The sequence below is a fragment of the Sus scrofa genome, chromosome 13, assembly GCF_054392235.1.
Source record: "Sus scrofa isolate SSC_HxYL_T2T_F1_AM1 chromosome 13, Sscrofa_HxYL_maternal_Yorkshire_Landrace_v2.0, whole genome shotgun sequence".
Taxonomy (NCBI): domain Eukaryota; kingdom Metazoa; phylum Chordata; class Mammalia; order Artiodactyla; family Suidae; genus Sus; species Sus scrofa.
The window spans coordinates 75,207,962-75,235,614 of NC_139395.1; the positions used below are offsets into that span (position 1 = coordinate 75,207,962).

Here is a 27,653-nt window from a genome sequence, read left to right on the forward strand (position 1 = left end):
ATTATAAGGGTAACTGTTTTACAAAGTATGAAGGTAATAATAGTAACTAGTGTGAATTGAGCTTGCTATGTGTTGAACACTAAGCTTCCCAAGCACATACACTTTATTTTATTGAATCCTTATAGTAATCTTATGAAGAAAAAGAAAACACTACTCACTAAAGTTCTTCCAGTACTCAAAGCTGGAGTGCATTATAACAAGACAAGTTAAGGATGTATCTATATCTATATCTAGCTTTACTTTTAATATCTTAGCAAGTGCCTGGACTAGTCATGAGAAAGCAAGACAGACACTGAATCTTTAACGGCTTTTTATACCTGATTGGAATCCAGAAGACTAGCACCGGTAACTACTAATATTATCTTTACAAGCAGGTAAACAATCCATATTTAACTTCAGAGGACCTTATCAAAATGAGTAGATGATGACTAAAGTAAAATCAAATATCTCCAGCTTTCCTTCTTCTACTTACCCTCTAATAACCATGATTTAACTAAAATTAGGGAGATATAAGATATAATAAGATGATAATAAATACAATTCACCTTTATAAGTATTAAATACTGCCAGGCTCTACACCAAGAACCTCATATTAAAAAAAAGATACATAGATTCCTTTAAATCTCTCAATAATCTTATGAGAGAGACACCCTTATGACCAATCCTATTGTATGGTTGAAGAAGCTGAGGCTTTAAGAGGTTAAATAACATATCCATGGTGTATAGCTATTATGTGGCCATGACATTCCCACGAGATTGATGAAATCATTCATGTGAGATTATATATACATGTATAAGTGTATTTGTGTTTTTAATGAAGACCAGTATGGTAGAATAAAGTCCTTTTACAATTTTATTCAGTGAAGATCAGATGTAGCTATGAGAATATTGATATTTCCCTTTTGTCCTTCTGTCAAATTAACTTTTTGCATAGGAATATTTGAGCTAGATTAGCTTTGGCTGAATATGTCTACAGAATTTAGCATTTGTAAAAGAAAGAATTCCTGAAAACAAATGAGGTATTAATTAAAATATAAATAACTAAAAATGAATGTTGAATCTTTTTAACTTTAAAAAACTGGCTTTCATGTTTTGCTTTATTTTTTGGAACCATAGATACATGTAGTTTCTAAAGTCACCTTTGTTTTTAAAGAAGTGACATCTGTGGGCTTTTCTAAGGGTTTCTGTTCAGTGTGTATGAATGTGTGGATACACATGCATGTGTGTTTAATGATTTTACCCAGTAATAAAAAGCAGTCCCAATTTAATTGTAAAGGTGAATGGACATTAAAACTAGTTTAGTATAGTAAGTGTAATAATATATTAAAAGTATTCCACAATTTAAAAGCTTGTTTCATTACTTTGAACTTTCTGTTAGTAGATTTCTAAGTTGATTATGGCTTTTGAGTAGAGAAAAGTTATAATGTGGAAAGTATATGAAATAAACATAAACATCTGTCCTAATCTAATTTTCAGGCACATCTCCAGACTTTGATTTGGCTGAAATAACTTATGCCACAGAGCTGTGTGCATGCCTGGAATTCAGAGACACTGTTAAAAGACTCCAAATTGCTTCCTGCCTTTTGAAAACTCCAGGAAACCATCCCTTCAGACTCTGGATTTCTACACATCTCAACGGAGATTTTGCTTGAATGTTTACATTTTCTGCTTGCTGTCCTTCACACCACTATAGAGTGTTCACCTTTTCTTAAAACTGAAAAATTGTCAGGAGTTGAGCTTGCTCAGCAAGCCAGCATGGCTAGGATGAGCTTTGTTTTAGCAGCTTGCCGATTGGCGCTGGGCTTACTAATGACTGCATTAACTGGGTCTTCCCTACAAAATAGTGAGTGTCCACAACTCTGTGTGTGTGAAATTAGGCCCTGGTTTACCCCGCAGTCAACATATAGAGAAGCCACCACTGTTGATTGCAATGATCTCCGCTTAACACGAATTCCCAGCAACCTTTCTAGTGATACTCAAGTGCTTCTCCTACAGAGCAATAACATCGCAAAGACTGTGGATGAGCTTCAGCAGCTTTTCAACCTGACTGAGCTGGATTTCTCCCAGAACAACTTTACAAATATTAAGGAAGTAGGGCTGGCAAACCTCACCCAGCTCACTACTCTACATTTGGAGGAAAATCAGATTACAGAAATGAATGATTATTGTCTGCAAGACCTCAGCAACCTTCAAGAACTCTACATAAACCATAACCAGATTAGCACTATTTCTGCTAATGCTTTTTCAGGCTTAAAAAATCTTTTAAGGCTCCACCTGAACTCCAACAAATTGAAAGTTATTGATAGCCGCTGGTTTGATTCAACACCCAACCTGGAAATTCTTATGATTGGGGAAAACCCTGTGATTGGAATTCTGGATATGAACTTCAAACCCCTCTCAAATTTGAGAAGCTTAGTTTTGGCAGGAATGTTTCTTACTGATATTCCTGGAAATGCCTTGGTGGGCTTGGATAGCCTTGAGAGCCTATCTTTTTATGATAACAAACTGGTCAAAGTCCCTCAGCTTGCCTTGCAAAAAGTTCCAAATTTGAAATTCTTAGATCTCAACAAAAACCCTATACACAAAATCCAGGAAGGGGACTTTAAAAATATGCTTCGGTTAAAGGAACTGGGAATCAACAATATGGGGGAGCTTGTCTCTGTGGACCGCTATGCCCTGGATAATTTACCTGAACTCACAAAGTTAGAAGCCACTAACAACCCCAAATTATCTTACATCCACCGCTTGGCTTTTCGAAGTGTTCCTGCCCTGGAAAGCTTGATGTTGAACAACAATGCCTTGAATGCCATTTACCAAAAGACAGTAGAATCCCTGCCCAATCTGCGTGAGATCAGTATCCACAGCAATCCCCTAAGGTGTGATTGTGTCATCCATTGGATTAACTCCAACAAGACAAACATCCGGTTCATGGAGCCCTTATCCATGTTCTGTGCCATGCCGCCTGAATATAGAGGGCAGCAGGTGAAGGAAGTTTTAATCCAGGATTCAAGTGAACAGTGCCTCCCAATGATATCTCACGACACTTTCCCAAATCATTTAAACATGGATATAGGCACAGCAGTTTTCCTAGACTGTCGGGCCATGGCTGAGCCAGAACCTGAAATTTACTGGGTCACTCCCCTTGGAAATAAGATAACTGTGGAAACACTTTCAGAAAAATACAAACTAAGTAGTGAAGGTACATTGGAAATAGCTAACATACAAATTGAAGACTCAGGAAGATATACCTGTGTTGCCCAGAATGTTGAAGGGGCAGACACTCGAGTGGTAACAATTAAGGTTAATGGAACCCTTCTGGATGGCACCCAGGTGCTGAAAATATATGTCAAGCAGACAGAATCTCATTCTATTCTAGTGTCCTGGAAAGTTAATTCCAACGTCATGACATCAAACTTAAAATGGTCAACTGCCACCGTCAAGATCGACAACCCCCACATAACATATACTGCTAGGGTCCCGGTAGATGTTCATGAATATAACTTAACACATCTCCAGCCTTCCACAGATTATGAAGTATGTCTCACAGTGTCCAATATTCATCAGCAGACTCAAAAGTCATGTGTTAATGTCACAACCAAAAATGCTGCCTTTGCGCTGGATGTATCTGATCAAGAAACCAGTACGGCCCTTGCTGCAGTGATGGGGTCCATGTTTGCCATCATTAGCCTTGCATCCATTGCTGTGTATATTGCCAAAAGATTTAAGAGAAAAAACTACCACCATTCATTAAAAAAGTATATGCAAAAAACCTCTTCAATCCCACTAAATGAGCTGTATCCACCACTCATTAACCTCTGGGAAGGTGACAGCGAGAAAGACAAAGATGGGTCTGCAGACACCAAGCCAACCCAAGTTGACACATCCAGAAGCTATTACATGTGGTAACTCAGTGGATATTTTGCTTCTGGTAGTAAGGAGCACAAAGACGTTTTTGCTTTATTCTGCAAAAGTAACAAGTTGAAGACTTTTGTATTTTTGACTTTGCTAGTTTGTGGCAGAGTGGAGAGGACGGGTGGATATTTCAAATTTTTTTAGTATAGCGTATCGCAAGGGTTTGACACAGCTGGCAGCATCTCTAGGCTTCCAGTTTGTGTTTGGTTTTTATTCTTATCATTATTATGATTATTATTATTATATTATTATTATATTATTATTATTTTGTTTTAGTTATTGTGCTAAACTCAATAATGCTGTTCTAACTACAATGCTCAATAAAATGATTAATGACAGGATGGGGTTCCCCTGTGCTTTTACCAGTAGCATGACCCCTTCTTCTGAAGCCATCAGCAGACAGTACCATGTCCTCCAAAAAGCTAACACACAGCTGTGAAGCAGCATTGAACCTTTTGTAGCAATCTGGTCTACAGACTTTTAACTCAAGAAGCTAAGGCTAGATTTGTTACCTTTGTTGAATGATGTTAGTTGACTGTACTGTAATGTTGTATCAACTGAATTGAATGTTTGCTTTTAAAGGAGACAACTTTTCTTCTCTTTTCTTTTGTAATAGTTAAAAGGCTTAGAACAAGCTAACAGGCAATAGAAATATGTATATCAGATTTTTTAATGTAACAAACTACATGTTAATTGTTACCTTATTCTTTTTATCTTTAGTAGACACTTTTAAAAGAAAAGATAATAATTTTGTTGTGTTTAACTCACCAACATGTGGTGTATAATGAAGACAGAACTACAATAAATTAGTTTTGTTCTGATTTTTTTAGAACACTTGCAATAATGTATCATTTATAGTTTTTGCTAGTTGCAGTGGTGATATTTTTCTCATCCCTAAAAAAAAAACCACCAAAATAATTCAGCTACAGCATGTTGCTTTTTAAAACTGGGCCCTGAAAAGTTTTGAATTCTTTTTCTAAGGGAAGAAATAAATATTTTAGTGAAGATATTTTAATGAACAGTATGTCTATATTTTAAATATTACTGACCAGACTTAATGGAAGGAAAAATTCATACGTATCCGATGCATAGCTAAAAGCGGTAAATACATTGAATATGTCACATTCCTTTTCTGTAATGGTCTTACTAAAATTTGATTTTTTAAGTAGTATCCATACTCCCTATCAAAGTTTAAAACATACAGCTCTGTAGTATTCCAAAATGTATTGTATTTTATTCCTGTTTTAACAGCTGTCATTATCTTAGACCCATATTAGTCCACATATGAGTGGAGAGATAGCTTCTGAGACAAGTAAATGATTAATAGAAAATAGCACAACTCTACAGTTGTTTTTGTTTGTTTGTTTGTTTTTGCAGATTTGCAGAATTAGGTGCTTACTGGGTAATGTGTGTGCGAAATTTAGAACAGAAGGAGGCAGATTTAGGTAGGAGGCCAGTTCCACAAAGGGGAGGAAGGAGGAAATTTAAAGGTTTAGTAGAGGAAAAAGGACCCATTTGAAAATGTAGATCGATAAAGCAGAGAACTTTTTAAAAATGCTGTTCCAGATGGCACCTGCTTTCAGAGACATGCTGTCACACCAGGAACAATGAGATTATAAAAAGGGACTGAGAGAAAGCAGGTGCCAGCTGAGCAAAAGCAAGGGAAGAGAAGAAAGGAAGTGCAGGTGAGGAGGCCTGAAGGATTTCTTTGTAAAATTCCTTGTTTTGTGGATCAGTTATAAACAAACAAACAAACAAACAAACAAAACTGTCATTTTTCCATCCCATTTCTAAGGTGGAGAAAGGAATTTCAAGTGCTGAAGCAAGTAAGCTGCACAGAAAACAAAGAGCATCTGAGCTAGAAGCATCTCTTCGCACAGCTTTCATTTAGTGACGGAAAAACCTATCCTGGAAAGAACTGTAACTTGCCCCATCAGACCCCTGCCCATTGAGAATGCTGCTCTCCATCTATTGCTGTGGGTCTAGCAGCCTTCCCGATTCCCAGGCAGAGCTCACCTTTTTCAGTTTTCGACAACCTCCAGTGCCCCTGCTTCAAAAATGCACTGTATCCTCAACTTCCTATTTACCCAGGACAAATTTCAGCACAAGGACAGACCAAAGGGTCAGTGAAGCACCTACATTGTTGGCCTTCCTGTGCACATGTAGGAAACACTGAGAATTAGAGATGATTTGGATGCAACCTCAGGGACGGGATGGTTTCCTGCTGGGAGATTCCTATCTTCAAATATCTACACAGAATAGTGGACTATCCAACAAACTTCTGCTAATCCTGCAAGCAGTGAAAGAGAAATGACACTGAAGCATTAGGCCTGCAGCAGGGAGGAGGCATCAAATATCCAACAAAGCAATGATTTGAACTTGGCACATAATTAGCACTCAAATATTAGTGGAATAAATGAAAACAACAACCATTTTTTCTATTCTGAATTATAGCAAGCACAGGGAACTCCAATTATTTTCTGTCAATGGTCTTTTGCCAGGCCAGTTTTTCGGAGGGCGGGGGCAGGGATCTCTTAACTTTTTCTCCTCTAATAAAGTATTTGAGCATTTTTTCCCTTTTCTATGGTTTGGTTTTAAGTTGGTAAAAAGTAAAATGGCACAGAACTTTTTTCTCTAGCCAAGTATTTCCTCCTTTGTACTTAATTTAATTTGATAAGTTAGACAGTCAGTGAAATTAGACATTGAACTAGGTCCTGATTAATAATGGAGGCTCTATCACCTTTACCAATGAAGTGACTATTACAGGTCACTTTCTAATTTCATATTTTTCTTTTGGCTTCCTGCTGCCCTCAGGGCATATAATGTATCTCTAATCTGATTTTACAAGGTTATTTTTGGAGCAGTTTCTTAAAACATGATTCCCAAATTTGCCCATTTAATTAATAACAAATTGAATGGATACTATGAATAAAAAGACAAATGCAGGAGTTCCCGTTATGGCTCAGCAGTATTGAACCCAACTAATATCCATAAGGACATTGGCCCCACTCAGTGGATAAAGGATCCGGTGCTGCTGTGAGCTGTTGTATAGCTCAGAGCCAGAGTTGCTATGGCAGTGGTGTAGGCAGGCAGCTATGGCTCCAACTGGACCCCTAGCCTGGGAACTTCCATATGCCACAAGTGTAGAAATAAATTAATTAAAAACAAATTCAATGTTTGATTATCAAATTTTCTAATTTGGCCAAGTGATTGGCAAGAAGGAATCATCTCATTTCCACACACAAACAATACCAAAGTCCATCATTTTCTCTCATGTGGTTTTCTGTTCATTCATGGATTTGCTAAGGACACCACCATCAGTTCTTGGTGCTTGCTTTCTATCTCTGTATTCATCTCCCAGGGCATTTTCTTTTCTTCAATATTGTTTCAACTACTGGAAAACAAAATATTTTTCATCTCTAATACTTTGCCAGGAAAACCAACATAGTTTCTGCCTTTCAATCCATTGAAAAGGGGAATTTTAACTACTACTTCTGATGCATTTTTAACTACAATTGAAAACGCATTTTTCTCCTCAATTCTTTGACTGCTTGCAAATAAACTTTTTAGAATTATTATTCATAAGGAATTAGCTGGAGGAAAAATGTTTCTTAAAAGATGAGTTTGAGACTCACCATCCAGAGCTCTGGAAAGATTTTGGCTTAGAGTCCCTATAAGACTTGATCTGGGCTGGTGTGGGCATTTCTTCATGTTCCCCTCCTCCCCTCCTCTCAGTGATACCAGGTCCATCTCTCTGTACTCCAAGTTAGGAAGTAGGGTATACAGGAGGGAACTCATTATCTTTGTACCTGCTGGTTCAGTGTTGCCCAGCACAGGTTAACAGAACTAAATGGGTTTCTTGTACTGTGGAACTCCTCAGAGACTGGATGGCACTAATATGAAGTATATAGCATTTCCAACAGCCATTTGACCATTGGCGTATTTCAGGCTACTATTCTGTGCTACAGATCCTGAGAAACTGAGGATTTAATCTAATCTCCAAAATAGTCCTGATAAATTAGGTATGATTCTTCCAAAAGTATAGAAAAGACAACCAAGGCCCATAGAAGTAATTACTCGCCTGACACCAGGCCATTCTATAAGCAGCTGATCATGATGGGCCCTTCACTTCCAGTTTCCTCTCCATCCATCCCCCCTTTCTGAGGTGGAGGTGGGAGCATCTATCAAGGGTAAGAGGCTGGAGGTCACAGGGCACATGAAGAAGGCAAAGTACAGACAGGAAAACTCAAGGGAGATGACACTAAAGGCTTTCTTTATGTCTGAATGTTCTTCTCTTTTCCCCTTTAAAGCATTATGTGCTGGGAATCTGTGAGATACCCATCAAAACTATGTTCACATCAGGCCAAATTCTAATTCTAACCTTTAGTTCTCCCTAGACTCTCCTCTCTGTTTCCTGCTCAGAAAATTGTAAAGATTTTGTGGAGGAAATTCCAAACTTATTCCTTCCTTAGCAGTAAATCATGGAAGGCTTGTGTAAAATTAGTAACAAACTCAATGTTTATCTCCAAAGCTTAAAGGGGGAAATATGACATTCATATAATTGGGCAGTTGCAAGGCTGTATCTGACATACTTGGGAACAAATGGCTTTTGTACAATCACCAAGTTTGTGGAGTTTGTGGGATACTTAGATTCAGAGATCTCTGTATTCCCCTCCAAAAAGTCCATCCAACAGCCATAAGACACTAAAAGGATGACTTTTTAACAAATATGGTAGCCCTCCTGACATACCCTCATTTTGTCAGTCATATACTACTTAATATGAAGCAAAAACCATTTTCACGCACTTCATGAAAGTAGCTCTGGGTACAAAAGTGAGTCAGACCATGCAGTCCTCTCCTTTCCACACTGGCCTCCCTCCCTTTCTCCCATAAGATTAAACTGACAAGGTAAATTTCATCCTGAGCCCTGACAGAATGGTCATGAATCCTTAATAAGTGGACTGTCCTGAATTAAGTAGCATTTAATGCATTGTTCTATACCTTAGTGTGTTTCACTAATGTAAACAAGACAGGGTGGTCCTGGAGAGAAGAAAAACAAATTTATTGTGGTGGCTCTTGGAGGAATAAGGAAGGAGAAACATTTTTGTGTATGTTGCCTGCTGCCAAGAGCTTCACATAGATCATTTACATTTAATCCTTTTAATTGCCCCCCAGGGAGTGGGCACAGGGCAGGTACCATTGTCCCTCCATTAGAAAAAAGAAAATGAATACTCAGCCTCAGAGATGCAAGCAAGTACCTGAAATCACACAGCTGATAAGAGGCAGAAGTTACACTTGGGGTCTATATGACTAAAACTTGTAGTTTTTCTATTCTAAAAGAGTCTGCAAGCCAAATCTGGAGTACAGAACACAGAGCCCCAAAGCCAATGTGGCACATGAGACAGAAGGAAAAGGAGAGCAAAAGAAGGCAGCAGTGAGGCCTCAGACTCCAGGGGTCTAATTTAAGACTCAAACCTGAAGGTAATACACAGAAATAACAGTAAGCCAGAGAGCAGAAAAAGCAATGGACAGCTATTCAAAGTTTGTGACAATAACTCCATATAAGCAAATGGAAGACCCTGAAAGTGCATGGAAAAGTAACAGTTTAAAAAAGGGGAACAGGGGCAAAACTTGGAGTAGATATCATATCTTGCCATACAGTGGGCACTTGGCATGTTCCACATGTTGTACCGAGCACACTACCTGAATTATCTCATATAATCTTTACCTAAATTAAGAAGTAGTTATTTTTTGTGAAATAGGTATATCCTAATCTTTCACATGGAGAAATTGAGTCTCAGTTCATCAGTCTTAATTTGAAGTCAAATCATGAAGTCAAGGTTTCAACCCTGTCTGGCAGACTCCAAGGCCCAAGACTAACCTCTAAACGGTTTTGTAGCCACAGAGCTGGCCGTCTCATTTGCTTGATTGATTGAGTTCCTCCTTGAGAATGAGGAGCAGGAATAAGGGTAGGTTTCATGACCTTGTGAGGATCTTGTAAGGATCTTCTCACAAAAGGTGTATAAACATGAAGTTAATGACAGAGGCTTCGGTAAGAAGAAAAATGCTACCTCACTTTTTCTTTTGTAACCTTTAAGGTTAGTCTCACATTTTATTCATGTCTATGATCTATTTTTTTAAAGCTGTACCGCATTATTCAGACCAAGAGTTGTTCTGATGACCTGTGTAATCTAATCTTAACTTTCCTGTAAATCGTTCCAGGAAATGGAGGTGCAAGGAGGATAAACTCTCCTGAACCATTAAGGGAAGAGTTTTATGCCTAATCCCTTAGCTGTGTGATCTCAATAGGCCTTAATTTAAAAATATATTACTTCTACCCTGTAAAAAGCAAACTGGTTAAATACCTCTGAAATTATGAGAAAAAAAAAGGCCACTATAAAAGTTAACTAAAATGTGTGCTCCCATATTATTTTTCCTCTTGTTAGAATATCACACATAAAAATGCTCCATTTCACCAAATTTTATTCTAACTGGCATAGGTGTGCCTGTGCCTTTCATTATCAAGTGGCATTTTTTTCCCTCAATTATAAACAGTAATATGTGTTTTCCATAGGGAATCTGAAGAATATTAGTAAGAAAAAAATAGTGTTTAATTCCACAATTTCAAAATAATCACGTGAGATTTTTGGTGTACTTTCTTCTACTCTTTTTTTCCCTCTGTATGTATATTTATATATGTATATATACATATAGTTATAAAAGTATACATCTTTATGAATATAGAATTAGAATCCTGGAATATATAATTTTGTATACTGTCTTTTTTTTTTCTTCATGCAAAAAATAAGCATCTTCTCATATTATTAAATTCTCTTGGAAAGTATGTTGTTAAAGTCTGTATAATTATATGGATATCCAGTGATTGAACAATTCCTTCTTTGGGGGGCATTTTACCTCTTCTACATCAAGTACTAGGGACATAAACATGAGCCTCCTATGCCCATGCTCTCCAGGGCACAGTCATAAGGAAAAATAGACATCCATGGAAATGACAATCCAGTATGAGGTCTGCCTCCAAGAGGATGAAATGGTAGCAAAAAAGCCCAGGAAAAAGAACCCTAGTCAGTTGGGAAACTCAAACTTCAAGCCTCACTACTTAAGTTCAGAATGAAAAGATGAGATTCACAAGCCAACATTCAGAGGAAGGGCTTCCTAAGTAAAGGGAGCAATTCCCCCAGATCATAGAGTGTCTAATAACATGCAAGAAGCCTTCTCAGAGGATCTGGGGATCTGGGGATGAGGAAAGGATTATTAAAAATACAGAGTAACTAAATAGGAAGCTGAGGTAGGAGAAAAGTTACAGCAAGTTTTCATGCAGAGATAAGGTAAGGCTGAGTAATACAAGAAGGCTGTGGGTCCCAATTTAATTTCTTTTAGCCATTCTACATAATCCCTGGAGGAATGCCGTCCTGGTGAGATAAGAAAAGCTTGCAAGAGTTGCTTGATAAGCCTCCCAAGCCCAGAGGCCCCTAGGAAAACCCAAGCATTAAACAGATGAGAGATTGTCCTAATTACTTATGTCTACCCTAGTCAGTGACCTGCAGTTAGTGTACATTTCCTTTGGTGATTGTTGTGTCAAGGAAATAGGAAGTGAATGTTTGGAAAATGGGAAGTGATTATATAGGATTTTAAAGCATGCAAATTCTCTGTTCATCTTGCTCCTTACCCACTAAATACAAATATTCCTGGTTCACCTGTTTAGGGAAAAAAAAAAAAAAATCTGATTTTTTTTTGTGTTGTAACAAACTAGATGTTTTGGGCTGAGAATAGCAATTAAAAAAAAAAAATCCATACTTTGATGCATCCACTTCCAAACATTCACCCCTCTTTTTTCTCTAAAATGAAACAGGTCAAAGACATTTTTCTGTAACCTAATACAAAATATTTCTGAATCTAGAATCCATTCATAAGGGATTTCCTTTGGATTCTTAATTTGATTAATTCCTGAGAATAGAAGTTCATGATATAAGAGGAGACTGGTAGAAAATTTCTTTTCCCTAGTTCTCTTAATATATTTGTGGACTTAATATTCAGTGTTGCTTTGTCATTGGGAGATTTGCCCAAGCCTGTTTTCACATTCCATCAAGCCATCCTCTGAACTATTGCAGAAAGATTCAAATAATGATTCTATAGATGTCTTCATTCCAATCCAATTCCCCAGACAGAAATATAAGTTACAGTTAGCTTCCCACTAGGTACATAAATAGACACAACCAGTATTGTAGACAATGAAAAACACTGGGCAATCCAAAAGTCAATAGAAGTTTGTTGAATGAATTAATTCATTCACAACTTTGACTTTGGAGTGAATAATAAATTTTGCTAGAAACAGATTCTTCTTTCTAGTTAGATTGTTTTGTCTGGTAATAGAGTTTTGGACTGTTGCAGGGAGAAAGTTGGCATCTGGTTGATTTGGAGAACAGACTGCATTTCTTGTATTTTATTTCATTTTTTTTTTCTTCTGTATTGAGGCCCAGGAAATTTTGCCTTAACTTCATTCTGAGTTTGTGGAATCAAGCAGTCCAGGACACCTGCTTGGGGTGAGCCACCGGTGGTGACCCAGGATTGTTGGGATTTCCTGAACACAGAAACTACAGCTTACATTGTCAGGGTACGTAGCAACCCGGTGTAGCCTTGAATACTTCCCATGAAGATAGGTATGTGTTCTTTACAGATCAGTGGAGTACACCTTCCCAATTCCCAAACTCTGGAAGCCTTGTGCAAAAAGCACAGTCATCCTTGTTTTTGTTTTTGTTTTCCCTGAAAACCTTGTACTTTGAAGACATATACAATCCCCCTCATGTTTCACAATTACAGTCAGGCTGGAAAGGAGTTTTGGGAAGATTAATGCCACTAGGGGAGAAATGGAAAGAAAGCCACACAGGCACTGTAGAAATGCCAAACAAGGTGGTCAATCTAGAAAAGACTGCTTAGGGGCAGAGTTCAGACATCTACCTGTCTCCCTAAAAGCTCTGTACCATGGCAGGAGCAGAGAAAGGACAAAATTTGCTGAAAAAAGAGTCTCTGAAATGGCTCTTTTGTGAATAATCAATCTCCTTTTCCCTTCCATTTTTTTTCATTTTCTCTAAGCAAACCTGTCTGGCATTTCTATAATCTACGAACCTCTCACTTTTTTGGGTTTTCTCCTGGGGAATGAAGAGAACTTCTAGTTTGACCTAGAAGAACAGAGGCAGTGTCCTAGTCTTTTAAGTTACCTTTCAAATTGTGAGACCCAGGGAGAGATATCAATTTGGCCAGATCTCCAATCTTAGTGGAGAAACTGAAACTGGAACCAAAGTCTCAAGATTACCCCTCACATTTTCCTACTTTTACATCAATAAGATAATTGTCTTGGCTTTGTTTCATTTAGTCTATCAGGGACAAATAATCTGTGATCATATAGAGTTATGGTTATAAAAACCTTGCTTTTAGCTTTTTAGCTCCTTTAATACATGTGGGAAATTCATTTCTCTTTTTATCTCAATAACTTGCCCTCATCTTTTGTGCTGAGCAAAGCCATGGGAAGCACCCTCAAACCCAAGACCAATTCTATTCTTGAAAAGGAATATTTTTTCAAAGTATAGGGAAATTTGTCTTTTTTTCCTACCGTCTTGCGAAGAAAGAAGAATGCAAGACAGAAATAATCCATCATAATCAGTTCAAATAACAAAGCACTCTGTTTCCCATGCAATCATTTTTAACATGGGCCAAGAATGAAAATGATAGCTGTCATAGTGAAAAGAACAGGAATCAGAAATGATTCAGCTCTCACATAAAGAGTTTCCCAAACCAACTTAAATTCATGAGCCATAAAATATATATATGACATGTCACCAAATGCTCCTCAGGCTCAAAGCTCAGAGGTACTTCTAATTTCACTAGACACACTTACTAAGGAATTTCAATTTAGGATGAAACGAGGTCTTCTGATGGAACAACACATACGGTAGCTACAGAGAGTTCCTGTCACTCTACATAGATCCTTTCCCAGACAAAAAATATTTGTTGAGCAGCTACTGTGTGCTGGACATGATCACGAGGTAGTTGTGTTTATCAGTTAAGACTGAGCAGCATGCTAGGGAGGACTGAAATTATCTCAGCCATGCAGAGGAAAGGAAGAGACATGATCCAGATATCAGCCAACTAAGTGGGAGTCTAGAAGAGCATCCTTGACTCAAGTGGCTGCCACTTTCACCTCAGAAAAAAATGTCAATAGGATTTAAGAAAGGAGAGGTCACTTACAAGTATAGGGAACAGGAAAGGAGGAATCACTTTTGTGGAAGCAGTTAGATAGGAGGCAACACTGAGACAGGGTAGCAGAGAATAAAGAGCATTTGAACTCTTCAAAGAGGGGAAGATGTGAGAAAAAGTGGGAGGCAAAATTTGAAAGAAAATGTAAACTATGGGGTACTTGCACTAGTGCTTGCAACAGTAATTAGTTCAGTTTGCTGGATCGGGAAGAGAACTGGTAAAAATAACAACCTTTTATTGAGGCTTTACAATGTTCTCGGCATGAGTGAGCACTTTATAAGTATAATTTTAATTAATCTTCATAACAATTCTGTGAGATGGGTTCTCCTTGTTTTCTCTGTGAGGAAACAGGAAATTTAGAAAGGCCAAGCAATTTGCCTAAGGTCATCCAAAAGACGGAATCAAATATTTAATCCCAGAATCTATGCTTGTAACCACAACACAATTCTAAAATTTGATTGCAAGAAAATCAAACACAGAGTGAAGGCATTAGACTTTATTCCACAAGTGTTGGGGAACTAGTGAAGGGTTTTGAACAATCAGAATGACATAATCAATATCATTCTTCAGTTAGGCAAAGGATCCAAGACCACAGATCAAGTGTCCAAAATATACATAAAGACTTCCTTTGTGAGAGAGTGAAAAAAAGGAGTACAGCTTTCTAGAACAAAGGCTCTTTCCTAACCTCAACTATACCATTAAGGAATTAACAGTCAATGGGAGTCTCCATCTTCCTCCACCCTCATCTAATATAGGACTCACCAGACTTTGGGCAGAACAAAGGAGGCTGTAGGGACAGGTGATTCAAGTCCTCATAAATGGCTGTTGGAAGGTTTAAGACACAAGTTGTCTCACCTTTTAAAGCTGTATAGAAGCAAAAGTATTCACCTATAGAAGCAGTATATATGTTGGATACTATGTTGGGCAAATGATAAATCCCAATGTATATCCTTACTGCCCCCTCACCTCTTTTCTTTTCTTTTTTTTTATTATAGTTGACTTACTTTTATTATAGTTTCTTCAATTTCTGTTGTACAGCGAAGTGACCCAATCACACACCATTCCCTGTGCTATATACCGTAGGGCCCCCTTGCCCATCCATTCCAAATATAAAGGTTTGCATCCCAAAAAAACCAAACTGCCCCATCCATCACACTCCCTTCCCTCTCCTTCCTGAGAACCACAAGTCTGCTCTCCTTGGCAGCGGTCTGTTTCTGTTTTGTAGATAGGGTCATCTGTGCCATATTTTAGATTCCACAAGTAAGTGATACCATATGGTATTTGTCTCTTTCTTTCTGGCTTACTTCACTTAGTATAAGAATCTCTAGTTGTATCCATGTTGCTCCAAATGGCATTAGTTTATCATTTTATGGCTGAGTAGTATTCCATTGTGTATATGTACCACATCTTCATTCATTCACCTGTCAATGGACATTTAGGTTGTTTCCATATCTTGGCTACTAGGAATAGCTCTGCAGTGAACATAGCGGTGCACATATATTTTTCAGTGAAAGTTTCATCTGGATATATGCCCAGGAGTGGGATTTCTGGGTCATATGATAGGTCCATGTTTTGTTTTCTGAGATACCTCCATACTGTTTTCAATAATGGTTGCATGAATTTACATTCCCACCATCAGTGAAGGAGGGTACCCTTTTCTCCACACCCTCTCCAGCATTTGCTATTTGTCGACTTCTTAATGATGGCCATTCTGACCAGTGTGAGGTGGTTCCTCATTGTAGTTTTGGTTTGCATTTCTCTAATAATTAGTGATGTTGAGCATTTTTCATGTGCCTGTTTCCATTCATATGTATTCTTTGGAGAATTGTCTATTTAGGTCTTCTGCCCATTTTTCAACTTGTTTGTTTGTTTTTTTGTTGCTGAGTTGTATGAGTTGTTTGTATATTTTGGATATTAGGCCCTTGTCTGTTGCATCATTGGCAAAGATTTTCTCCCATCCTGTGGGCTGTATTTTCATTTTTTTTTTAATTATTTCCTTTGCTGTGCAAAAGCCTTTGAGTTTAATTAGTTTCCATTGGTTTATTTTATTTATTTATTTATTTTTATATAATGATTTAAATTTTTTTCCATTGTATTTGGTTTATAGTGTTCTGCGAAATTTCTGCTGTACAGCATGGTGACCCAGTTACACACAAATGTATATATTCTTTTTTCTCACGTTATCATGCTCCTTCTTAAGTGACTAGACATAGTGTAGCACTGGGAACCATTGGTTTATTTGTGTCTTTATTGTCATTATTCTAGGAGGTGGATCAAACAAGATGTTGTTGTGATTTATGTCAAAGAGCGTCCTGCCTATGTTTTCCTCTAGGAGTTTTATTGTATCTGGCCTTATATTTAGGTCTGTAATCCATTTTGAGTTTATTTTTGTGTATGCTGTTAGATAGTGTTCTATTTCCATTCTTTTACATTCAGCTTTCCAGTTTTCCAAGAACCATTTATTGAAGAGACTATCTTTCTTTCACTGTATGTTCTTACCTCCTTTGTCATAAATTAGTTGACCATAGGTGGATTTGTTTCTGGGCTTTCTATCCTGTTCCATTAAGCTATCTTTCTGGTTTTGTGCTAGTACCATACCATTTAGATGATTGTAGCTTTGTAGTACTATCTGAACTCGGGAATCTTGATTCCTCCATTTTCATTTTTCTTTTTCAATATTGCTTTGACTATTTGGTCCCCTCACCTCCTTTCTGCTAAAGTAGCATAGGCTATTAAGCTTTACCAAACTGACATAAAATGAATGCACCTTTATTTTATCTTATTTTATTTTATTTGCTTTTTAGGGCTGCTTCTGAAGCATATGGAAATTCCCAGGCCAGGGGTCAAATTGGAGGTTTAGCTGCCAGCCTGCACCACAGCCACAGCAACACCAGATCGATACTGTGTCTGCAAACTACACCACAACTCACAGCAATACCAGATCCTTAACCCACTGAGTGGAGATAGGGATCAAACCCATGTCCTCATGGATACTAGTCAGGTTTGTTACTGCTGAGCCACAATGGGAACTCCTGGATGCACTTTTAATAGCAACTTAACATAACAAAATATGAGCGTTTCTTCAACAGAAATATAAAGAAAGAAAGAAATTACTTTTCAAACTTAGAAAGAATCCACATTCTGAATTACCTATTTCATTGTTACCAGGATGCTAAATCTCCTTAAGAAGTTTTCATTGATATTGGAGAGATCCACATGTTAGGTATCATGTAACAACTTATTTGTCTGTTGTCCCTAATTAGTATATTAAAAACCACATATATGGGAAAGTTGCATATTTGGATACTAGAATTTGAAAGATCATTGGCAAGTATTGAGCATCTTGGCAAATATAGTCAAATCCTGTCATGAAGGAATAGGAAGATTTTATTATGAGCTATATCATTCATTCATCCATCACTAAATAATTCTATTGAACCTCTATTATATATATGTTAGGCACTATGCTGGGCATTGAAGACACAAGGAGAAGAAAGCAGACTTGGTTACTGTTCTATTTGAATGTATGTTCTTGAGGGGCAATCACAGCTACATAAGTTAAATTATTAGCTCATTAACTATAGGTTATGATAAGTGCTATGTAGAAAATAAAAGTCCTGAATAAGAATAACTAGTGTGAGAGAAAGAGGGCAGTCTATTCCTTTCCCACAGCGTAGTTATCTACAGTACATTGTAGATCATGCTAATATGAGACGACTCGATACCCTGGGTGCTGGCATTGCAGCAAGAACTGACTGTACTCTGATGAGGATGTTGTGTTACTTAAATATCTCCCTAGCAAAGGATGCGCAGAAGTTTGCAAATGGCATTTCCATTTATCACTGTAGCATTTCCGAGAGGCAAGAGAGAGGTTCAAGCCTCATTACTTCTATTAAAAAAAAAAGAGGAAGGGTAATGATTAGAGAACTACCCCCCTCCCCTTTGCTCCCAATACAAAGGATCAAAGCAGCTATAGGGCTGATGCAGTAGCTGAGCTTAACACCCCTGTTCCTAGCTATTTCCACTAAACCATTCATTCTATCCTTCAGTGTAAGTTGGGAAACTCACACATGCCGGAGGTTTTGAAAATAAACCAGCTCAAACTAACTCAGCAAAAAGGGCTTATTTGTTACACCAAGAAAATTGCTCCCAGTAGTCATCAGTATGAATTTTTATTACCTAAACTTATAATATTTTCTGAGTGAAATCTAATAAGTGGAATCACAATCTGAATAATTTTGTTGAATGGTTTGCCTGGCTTTTCCCCTCCTTTGCAATAACAACAAACAAACAAATTACCCTCCACTGGAAATTTCTTTAATGTAAATTCATGGTAGCCACAATCCAGAGTCATTATGAAGCACATCCAGAAGAACTGATCTGGTTATTCAAATACGTAAAGGACATTAGAGAATCATAAATGAGTGTTCCGGAGGGATGAAGAAAAATCTTAGAATGGTTCAAATCTTTAACATTCCCCACAAGGTTTGAAGCCAAGAAAAGCAAAATGATCTATCAAAAGTTATTCAACTAATTAGCCAGAACTCAAATTCTAGTTTCTTGATTCTCAATCCAGTGCTCAGTTGCAGGCATTAAAAACTCTACTCAGTAGTCAACACATCCTTGGGACAGAGTGAAGACAAAGACAACATGGCTTAAGAATGCTGAGGACATTTTATTTTATTTTATTTATTTTATTTTATTTTATTTTAATTTAATTTAATTTAATTTAATTTAATTTAATTTAATTTAATTTTATTTTATTTTATTTTACTTTATTCATAATGTCAAGTAAGCAACCTGCAGGTAAGCAGGGCAATGACTCAATGACTGAAACGCTTTATACTTTTAACATTTTTAAATTTTTGCCATAATTAAGACATATACAAGAGCTGCAGAAACAGTACAAAAAAATTCCAGATACTTTTTACCCAGTTCCTCCAAATGATAATGCTTTATTATATTTGTTTTATTCTCTTTCTGTGTCCTTCTTCTGAACTGTTTGTTTCCTATATGATATTCCTTCAGCCTTATAATTCATTGTGAATTTATTAAAAATATGAAAATTCTTTTAGGTATTCTAAGCATAAAAAATATGAATATTCTTATACATGACACAACACAATTTTTTTTTCCTTTGGCCACAGCCATTGCTTATGGAAGTTCCCAGGCCGGGAATCAAATCTGAGCCATAGCTGTGACCTATGCCACAACTGTGGCAATGCAGGATCCTTCAACTACTGCACCGCTGTGGGAACACCCACAGTACAAGTTATAAAATCAGGACCATTACTATTGATAATACACTATTATCTAATCTAAAGCTATTATGAATATTTTTTCAATTGCCCCAATAATGTGTTTTAGAGTGAAATAGAAAGCCCAAGATGATGTATTGCATTTAGTTTTCATATGTTTTAGTCTCCTTTATTCTGAATTTTCTTTGTATTTTATGACATTGACTTTTTTTTTAAGAGGACAAACTGGTTATTTTCTAGAATGTCTCTTGATTTGGTTCTGTCATCTTTTTTTTTTTTTTTTTTTTCATGATTAGATTCCAATTATGCACTTTTGGCAAGAAGACTAGAGAAATGATGCATATGGAGATCCTCTCAGTGCACCATAAAGGAAGGCTCACAAATATGTCCCACTGACCAATTAGATCATTTGGTTAAGGTGATGTCTACCAGGTTTCTCCACCATCAGGTTACTTTTACCCTTTGTAATTATCTTGTAGGGGAATACATTGAGATTATGTAAATTCCTATTGTTCCCAAAATTTAACCCCCTGGTTTTAGCATCCATTGAACTCGAATCAATTATTATTGATGTTTGCCAAATAATGACTTTTTGATTCCATCCTCTCTTCTTCATTTATTTGTTAGATTTGACTCTAAGGAAGAACTTTTATTTGTTTGTTTGTTGTTTATCAGTGGACTCATAGATTCCTTATTCAATAGAAAGTTTACAGTCAGTACAATCCTTTATAGTCAGCACTAATTGTCTTAGATTTGGCCAGTAGGAGTACTTTCAAACTGGTTCCTGGGTCCTTTTGATATACTCCTATCATTTTTTGAGTACTCAAAGAAATTCACTCTCCTAAGGGTTTACATATGCTTCTAAAGCATAAGAAGCAGATTGTCTGAGATTTTAATGCAAGTACAGATCTTTCTTGACTTATAATGTAGTTATCCCATCATAATTTAAAAATATCAAAAGTTGAAAGTGCACTTAATTCACCTAAACTACCAAATAGCACAGCTTAGTCTAACCTACCTTACATATGTTTGGAATATTTACATTAGCCTATAGTTTGGCAAAATTATCTAACACAAAACCTATTTTATAATGAAGTGTTGAATATGTCTTGTAATGTATTGAATACTGTGTTGAAAGTAAAAACCAGAATGGTAGTATGGGTACGAATGGTTGTCAGGGTTAGCTGTTTACCCTTGGGACTATGTGACTGACTGGAAGCTGAAGCTCACTGAAGCTGCCCAGCATCATGAGAGGATACCTCATATCACTAGCCTGGGAAAAGGAAAGGTCAAAATTCAAAATCCTAAGTACAATTTCTACTGAACACGTGTCACTTTCACACCATTGTAAAGTTGAAAAACTGTCAGTAGAATGACCTTAAGTTGGTAATTTGTTACAACAGCAAGAGGAAACTAGTATATATATCAACTCCTTTTTGTTTGTTTGTTTGTTTCTTTAAGGCCGCACTTGAGGCATATGGAGGTTCCCAGGCTAGGGGTTGAATTGGAGCTGTAGCCACAGGCCTGTGTCACAGCCACAGCCACACTGGATCTGAGCCCCATCTGCAACAGACCAGCACAGCACCAGATTCTTAACCCACTGAGCTAGGCCAGGGATCAAACCTGTATCCTCATGGATGCTAGTCAGATTTGTCAACAGCTGAACCATGACAGGAACTCCCATATATCAACTCTCAGCAGTTGTTGGATAGGCACTGCTTCTGAGGTTGATAATTCCCCAGTACTTCCAGCCTGCAAGCAGGTTAAGTATACTAAAGTGATCATAAAAGGCTTCAGGCAAAGAAATGTCAATATAGTATCTACACATCAGGGTGGAGTCCATCCAATAACGTGATAAGAGCAAAGCACCCATTCCCTTTACTGTATCATCAAACTGTAGCCTATTTCCTAATCCTCCTCCCACCCCCACCCCCACCTCCAGAACAGCAAACACTCTTTCTTCCAGCACAACAATTCAATCATTAAATAAACAATGGGGAATATTACTGAAAGAGGCAAAAGAAGAACACTTTGTCATGTCTCTTTGTGGATCTCATCTTGGAATGTTATTCTCTAACTGTGGGTTCTTAGAAGGTTGAGATAAATGGTCTTGTCTATTGAAAGAGGACCCAGATAAGGACAGGGACTTGTTAATTTATTGGTGTCATTGATAAAATTTAGCTTTACAACATCCTCTGTAAAGTTTAACACCCAAGTATCACAGATAAGACAAAAAATCAGTTTACAAACATCTACAGAGTAAGCCCAAAAAAGAGAAAGACCTCATTTATTCTAGAATCACAAAAGGAGACTAAAAATAGTCTTTAAAAATTGGAGAATGTTACTATTTGGCATTATTCATAGAAGGAAATAAAAGGTCTGAGTATAAGGTGGGTTTGAAATATCCACTGTCTACTTCTGATCAAGTGCTCAATATGGATCCATGAAGTTCCCTTTGAGCATCTTCCACAATCCATGCTGCCTCTTTCAACATTTCTTTATCTGCCTAAATATACGTAGGACCCCATTACAGTGAGATTCTGGTGTTAAGGCCAAGTGGAATGATGAAAGGATAAATAATAACAAGTGTTGGGGAGGAAATGGACACATTGAAAGTCCTTAAGTCCTTGTATAATGCTAATAGGAATGTAAAATAGTGCAGCTGCTATGGAAAACAGTCTGGCCCTTTCTCAAAAGGCTAAACTTAGAGTTACCATTTGACCCGGCAATTCCACTCCTAGGCATACATGCAAGATAATTGAAAACATATGTTCACACAAAAACTTATACACAAGTTACATTGTTTATGTACAAAAAGTGGAAACAATGCAAATGCCCATCAATTGATAAATGGATAAACAAAATGTGGTATATATTTATAATAGAATTATAATTATTCTGCCATAAAAAGGAATGAAATACTGATCCATTCTGGTACATGAGTCTTGAGAACATTAACGGTAAAATAAAGAAGCCATTCATAAAGGAACACCTATGGTATGATTCCATTTATATGAAAAGCCCAGAATAGGCCAGTTTTAGGGAAAAAAATCTACAGAACGTAGATTAGGGTTGTCAGGGGCTAGGAAAGGGAGAAAAGAATAGGAAGCGATTGGCAATGGGAATGGAATTTCTTTTGGGGTGGTGAAAATGTTCCAAAATTAGTGGTGATGGTTGCACAAATTTGTGAATATACTAAAATAAAATATACAAAAGTGTACACTTTTAAAGGTAAATTTTTATGGTTATGAATTATATCTCAGTCAAAACATAAAAAATGAGAGGGAATAAGTGAGCCACTCATTTATTTCAAAGACTGCAAACTTATAGCTATCCATGTATGTATATATGAAGCATCATAATTGTTTCAAAAAATGCTGCTCAATTTTAATGAATAAAGGTAGCGATCTTCCAGAAATTTCTGAAGGAGAAAGTGCACATGGGAATGAAAACTTTCCAGTGAATCTTGTTTCTGTTTTTAGGTCAATTAAGTTCTTGTTATTATCAACCCAGTACCAGCCTGACTCTAGGTGAGGATTTAAGAAGAGTAGAGGGAATATTATCTGGTCATATCATTCTCTTGCTTAAAAACTTGTAATAATTTCCCATTCCCTAGAGCAGAAAATTCTGTCCTGTGTGCCATATTGTGCCCTTCAAATCTGGCTCTTCTCCATAGCCTTTAACCTCTTTGCCCACAATTCCCCAAGAGGCTCCCTCCCTCCAGATGTCCCATCTCATCCTCACACCTCCTAACACCATCCTCCTCCACTGCAAAAACTCATCCTTCTGCAAGGGTGCTCTTTGGCTCCCACCCTGTCTGGGAATTGTGGGCACACAGAGAGGCTGTGGTAACATCGCACACACACTTATGTTGATGCTCACCACCTGCAGGCATGTTTTTTCAAGGGAATGTTAAGTCTCCATACCTGAGCTGCTTGAGGGGGGACTGTAGTTTATTCTTTGTATCTCAGTTCTAGCGCATGTGGGACACATAGGAAGCATTGTGTAAACGTCTGTCAGTGGAATGCAAGAATGAATATTTGATGAGATTTTTAAAAATCTAATTTAGAAGGCAAGAGGCAGTATGATCTAGTGTCCAAACTCTTAGTCTGACAGTAAGCAGACCTGCCTTATAATTCTGCCCCTGTTCACTTGCTTTGTGAATTTAGCCAAGTCATTTACATTATCTAGGCCTCAATCTCCACATTTAAAAATGAGGTAATTAAATAAATGGTCTCCAATGTGTCTTTCAACTCTAAATTTCTAAAATCTTGGAATTGTAGGAAATCTTGCAGCTGAGAAATATCTAGACAGTACAAAGTGAAACATAAAATGTATAATCTAGATTCCTATATCAGGAGTTCAAAAGATGAGAAAATGGATGCAGAAATTTTTCAAAAAGGCAAAAAAAAACATCAAACGAGCCTCTTCTATGAACTGCTAAGATCTGCTTCATAACCAACCATTTACCTAGAAATAGGCTCAGCTACACATTACTCTGTGTAATTATCCAATTCTTCCAGTTCCTCTTTCACACTTTGCTCCTTTTTTCCTCTTTCTCTAGAATCACAGTACTTTCGAGAGTTGAAAATTAAGTTTTCAAGAAGCGATTGAAAGAAAGTTGGGAGAGGCAGCAATAACTGTGCAATGTAGGAAAAGACAGCAGACTTCTTCACTGTATAGTTTCATCAACTTCTATTTTTCACCAAAATCATGTGCAAAGTTGGCATCTTGAAACATGAACTAGAGATGCTCAAAACAAGAGTGCTGCATTTAAAGCCTTCATTTTAATTGCAAGGTTTTCAGGAGTATAGGCTCTGGAGGCAAACTGTCTACAGGTCAAATACATGCCCTGCTACTTACTTAGAACCTGGACAAGAACTTAACTTCTTTGAACTTTTTAACCTATATGTAAAATGAAGATAATGACAGTAATTACCCCTAGAGAATATTAGCATCAAAGGTTACAAAATAATACATGTAAAATAATCAGCAACAGAGTCTACTTGCAACCTAAAAACATAGCCAACATTTCTCAGACATGTATTGCTTTTAAAGTAGATGACGTGTTCTTAGAAATACAAAGAGTATGATTCAGATTTCAAGATGGGAAGCAGTTAGAAATGAAACAGTTTGGGAGGATACACTTCCTTGAAGTAGTGACCAATTGACAGATTGATTCAATGATTGATTGACTGATTGACTAGTTCAATAATATTTATTGAGCACTTACTATGTGTCAGGTATAGGAACAAATGTCAGAATAAACAAAACAGACATGATCTCTGTCCTCATGACACTTACCTTCTGGAGAAAGGTTAGCTACAAGGTTGCCATTCTAAGGATTTTTCCTATTGGAGATTTCTATAAAAGTTTCATATGAGGACAATGGCGAAACTTCATGAACCCAAATTAAAAAATATCAGATTACATATTTGAGAGAAAAAATCATTTAAAAAAATGAATAAAAGGTTAGTGTTAGTAATACCAGTAGTGCAAAGTTCTTGTATTTACAGAAGCAATATCATTTACAGTGTAATTCACACTTGTCATTTGATTCTTCATTTAATCCTGAATTAAGTAAGAGAAGTATAATCATCTCAATTTACAGATATAAAAAATTAAGATGTGGAAGATTAAATGGTTTGTGCAAGGTCACGAGTAAATTCTCCTCTTAAATATTGAATAGAGGGCACATAATCTGGGGGAATCATTCTTAGGAGAAACCTGTCTGGGAAACCTAACAGACCCTCACTCCCCCTGGTGGCATATACCTGAATTACAAGTACAGTGTTCGTTTTCAGAATTTTGGGGGGGTATAGTTGACCTACAATGTTGTGTTAGTTTCAGGTGTACAGCAAAGTCAATCAATCATACATATACATATAACCATTTATTTTCAGATTACTTTCCCATATAAGTCACTTCAGAGTATTGAGTAAATTTCCCTACAGTAGATCACAAGTACAGTTTTGCAGGTTTTTTGTTTTTAATTTTTATTAATCAATGAATTTATTACATTTATACTTGTACAGTGATCATCACAATCCAATTTTATAGGATTTCCATCCCACAACTCCAGCGCATCCTCCCACCCCCCAGACTGTCTCCTTTGGAGACCATAAGTTTTTCAAAGTCTGTGAGTCAGCATCTGTTCTTCAAAGTTCATTCCGTCCTTTTTTCAGATTGCACATGTCAGTGAAAGCATTTGATGTTGGTGTCTCATTATCTGGCTGACGTCACTTAGCATGATAATTTCTAGGTCCATCCAGATTGCTAAAAAATGCAGGTATTTCATTCTTTTTAATGGCTGAGTAATATCCATTGCGTATATGTACTACATCCTCTTGTTCCACTCCTCTGTTGATGGACATTTAGGTTGTTTCCATGTCTTGGCTATTGTAAATAGTGCTGCAATGAACATAGGACTACATGTGTCTTTGCGACTCATGGTTTTCTCTGGATAGATGCCCAGGAGTGGGATTGCTGGTTCAAATGGTAGTTCTATTTTGAGTTTCCTGAGGAATCTCCATACTGTTTTCCACAGTGGTTGCACCAATTTACATTCCCACCAACAATGTAACGGGGTTCCTTTTTCTCCACAGCCTCTCCAGCACTTACTGTTTGTAGCCTTTTTGATGATGACCATTTTGGCTGGTGTAAGGTGGTACCTCATAGTAGTTTTGATGTGCATTTCTCTAATAATGAGTGAAGTTGAACATCTTTTCATGTGTTTCTTGGCCATCTGTATGTCTTCTTTGGAGAATTGTCAGTTTAGATCTTCTACCCATTTTTTGATGGGGTTGTTTGGTTTTTTGGTATGGAGCTGCAGAAGGTGTTTATAAATTTTGGAGATTAATTCCTTGTCAGTCGCTTCATTTGCAAAGATGTTCTCCCATTCTGTGGGTTGTCTTTTCGATTTGTTTAGGGTTTCCTTTGCTGTGCAGAAACTTTGAAATTTAATTAAGTCCCATTTGTTTATTTTTGTTTTTATCGTCATTACTCTAAGAGGTGGATCTGCAAAGATGTTGCTCTCATTTATGTCAGAGAGTGGCCTATGTTTTCCTCTAAGAGTTTTATAGCATCTGGTCTTATATCTAGGTCTTTAATCCCTTCTGAGTTTATTTTTGTGTATGGTGTTAGGGAGTGTTCTAATTTCATTCTTTTCCATGTGGCTGTCCGGTTTTCCCAGCACCACTTATTGAAGAGGCTGTCTTTTCTCCATTGTATATTCTTGCCTCCTTTGTCATAGATTAGTTGGCTGTAGGTTCATAGGTTTAATTCTGGGCTTTCTATCCTGTTCCACCGATCTATATGTCTATCTTTATGCCAGTACCATGTGGTTTTGATGACTGTTGCTTTGTAGTATAGTCTGAAGTCTGGGAGCCTGATTCCTCCAGCTCCATTTTTCTTTTTTAGGATATCTTTGGCTATTCTGGGTCTTTTGTGCTTCCAAACAAACTTTAAAATATTTTGTTCACGTTCTGCAAAAAATGTCCTTGGTAATTTGATAGGGATTGCATTGAATCCGTAGATTGCCTTAGGTAGTATAGTCATTTTGCACAAGTACAGTTTTTGAAAGGAATGAACCAATTCCCAATTTAGTGAATGAATGTACTTTGCAAAGTAAAGACAAACATCACAATCTGAATATTAACAACAGAAAACTTACCCAATATGATGTACATCCAGGCCCTTGACTTTTGTTATTCTTTAATCCTCACCATAATGTGATGAAACAGATACTTCTATTACTTTGGATAATGCCTAAACAGATGAGGACATGGAAACTAAAATAGGTTGAGTGATTTGCCCAAAGTCACAGCAAGTAGGGGAAAAGGCATTTGAATATAGGATTCTCTGCTTCTAAAATTGAAATTTTCACCAATGGGCTGTGTTTCCTCCAGCATCACATTATACAAATATATAAATATATTATATATATACACACACATATATATACACATATGTATATACACATATGTGTATATATATATATACACCATCTTTGTGTTTGTTCAGCCCTGAGACCCAGGAATTTTACAACATACAGTTGTTCTCAACTGAAAAAATTTGTGGGTGATGCCAACTGTCTGGTGAGGAGTGGAACCTAGCCCTTTTCCCTTGCCTAGAAGGATACCATATTTATGGGAGTTAGGTGAAGTTAAGGCATTTAGGGAAAGAATAGGATTCTATAGTGTCCTGTAATCC

The 27,653-nt window shown here is 37.0% G+C and overlaps 1 protein-coding gene and 1 long non-coding RNA gene across 19 annotated transcripts in view; one reads left to right on the plus strand and one right to left on the minus strand.

Annotated features, from left to right (window-relative positions):
* LRRN1 (leucine rich repeat neuronal 1) overlaps nucleotides 1-10,756 on the plus strand; it is a 42,429-nt gene extending 31,673 nt beyond the window's left edge. The window contains exon 2 of one of the 3 annotated variants that reach the window (XM_003358504.5): nucleotides 1,477-10,756. In XM_003358504.5, coding sequence (XP_003358552.2) covers nucleotides 1,756-3,906 — 2,151 coding nt within the window. In that variant the 5' untranslated portion in view covers nucleotides 1,477-1,755 and the 3' untranslated portion in view covers nucleotides 3,907-10,756. The remainder of the gene's footprint in view (nucleotides 1-1,476) is intronic. The other 2 variants (XM_005657078.4, XM_013990103.3) reach the window with 2 other exon arrangements.
* LOC106505658 (uncharacterized) overlaps nucleotides 1-27,653 on the minus strand; it is a 1,202,834-nt gene that overhangs the window by 674,617 nt on the left and 500,564 nt on the right. The window lies entirely within an intron of this gene.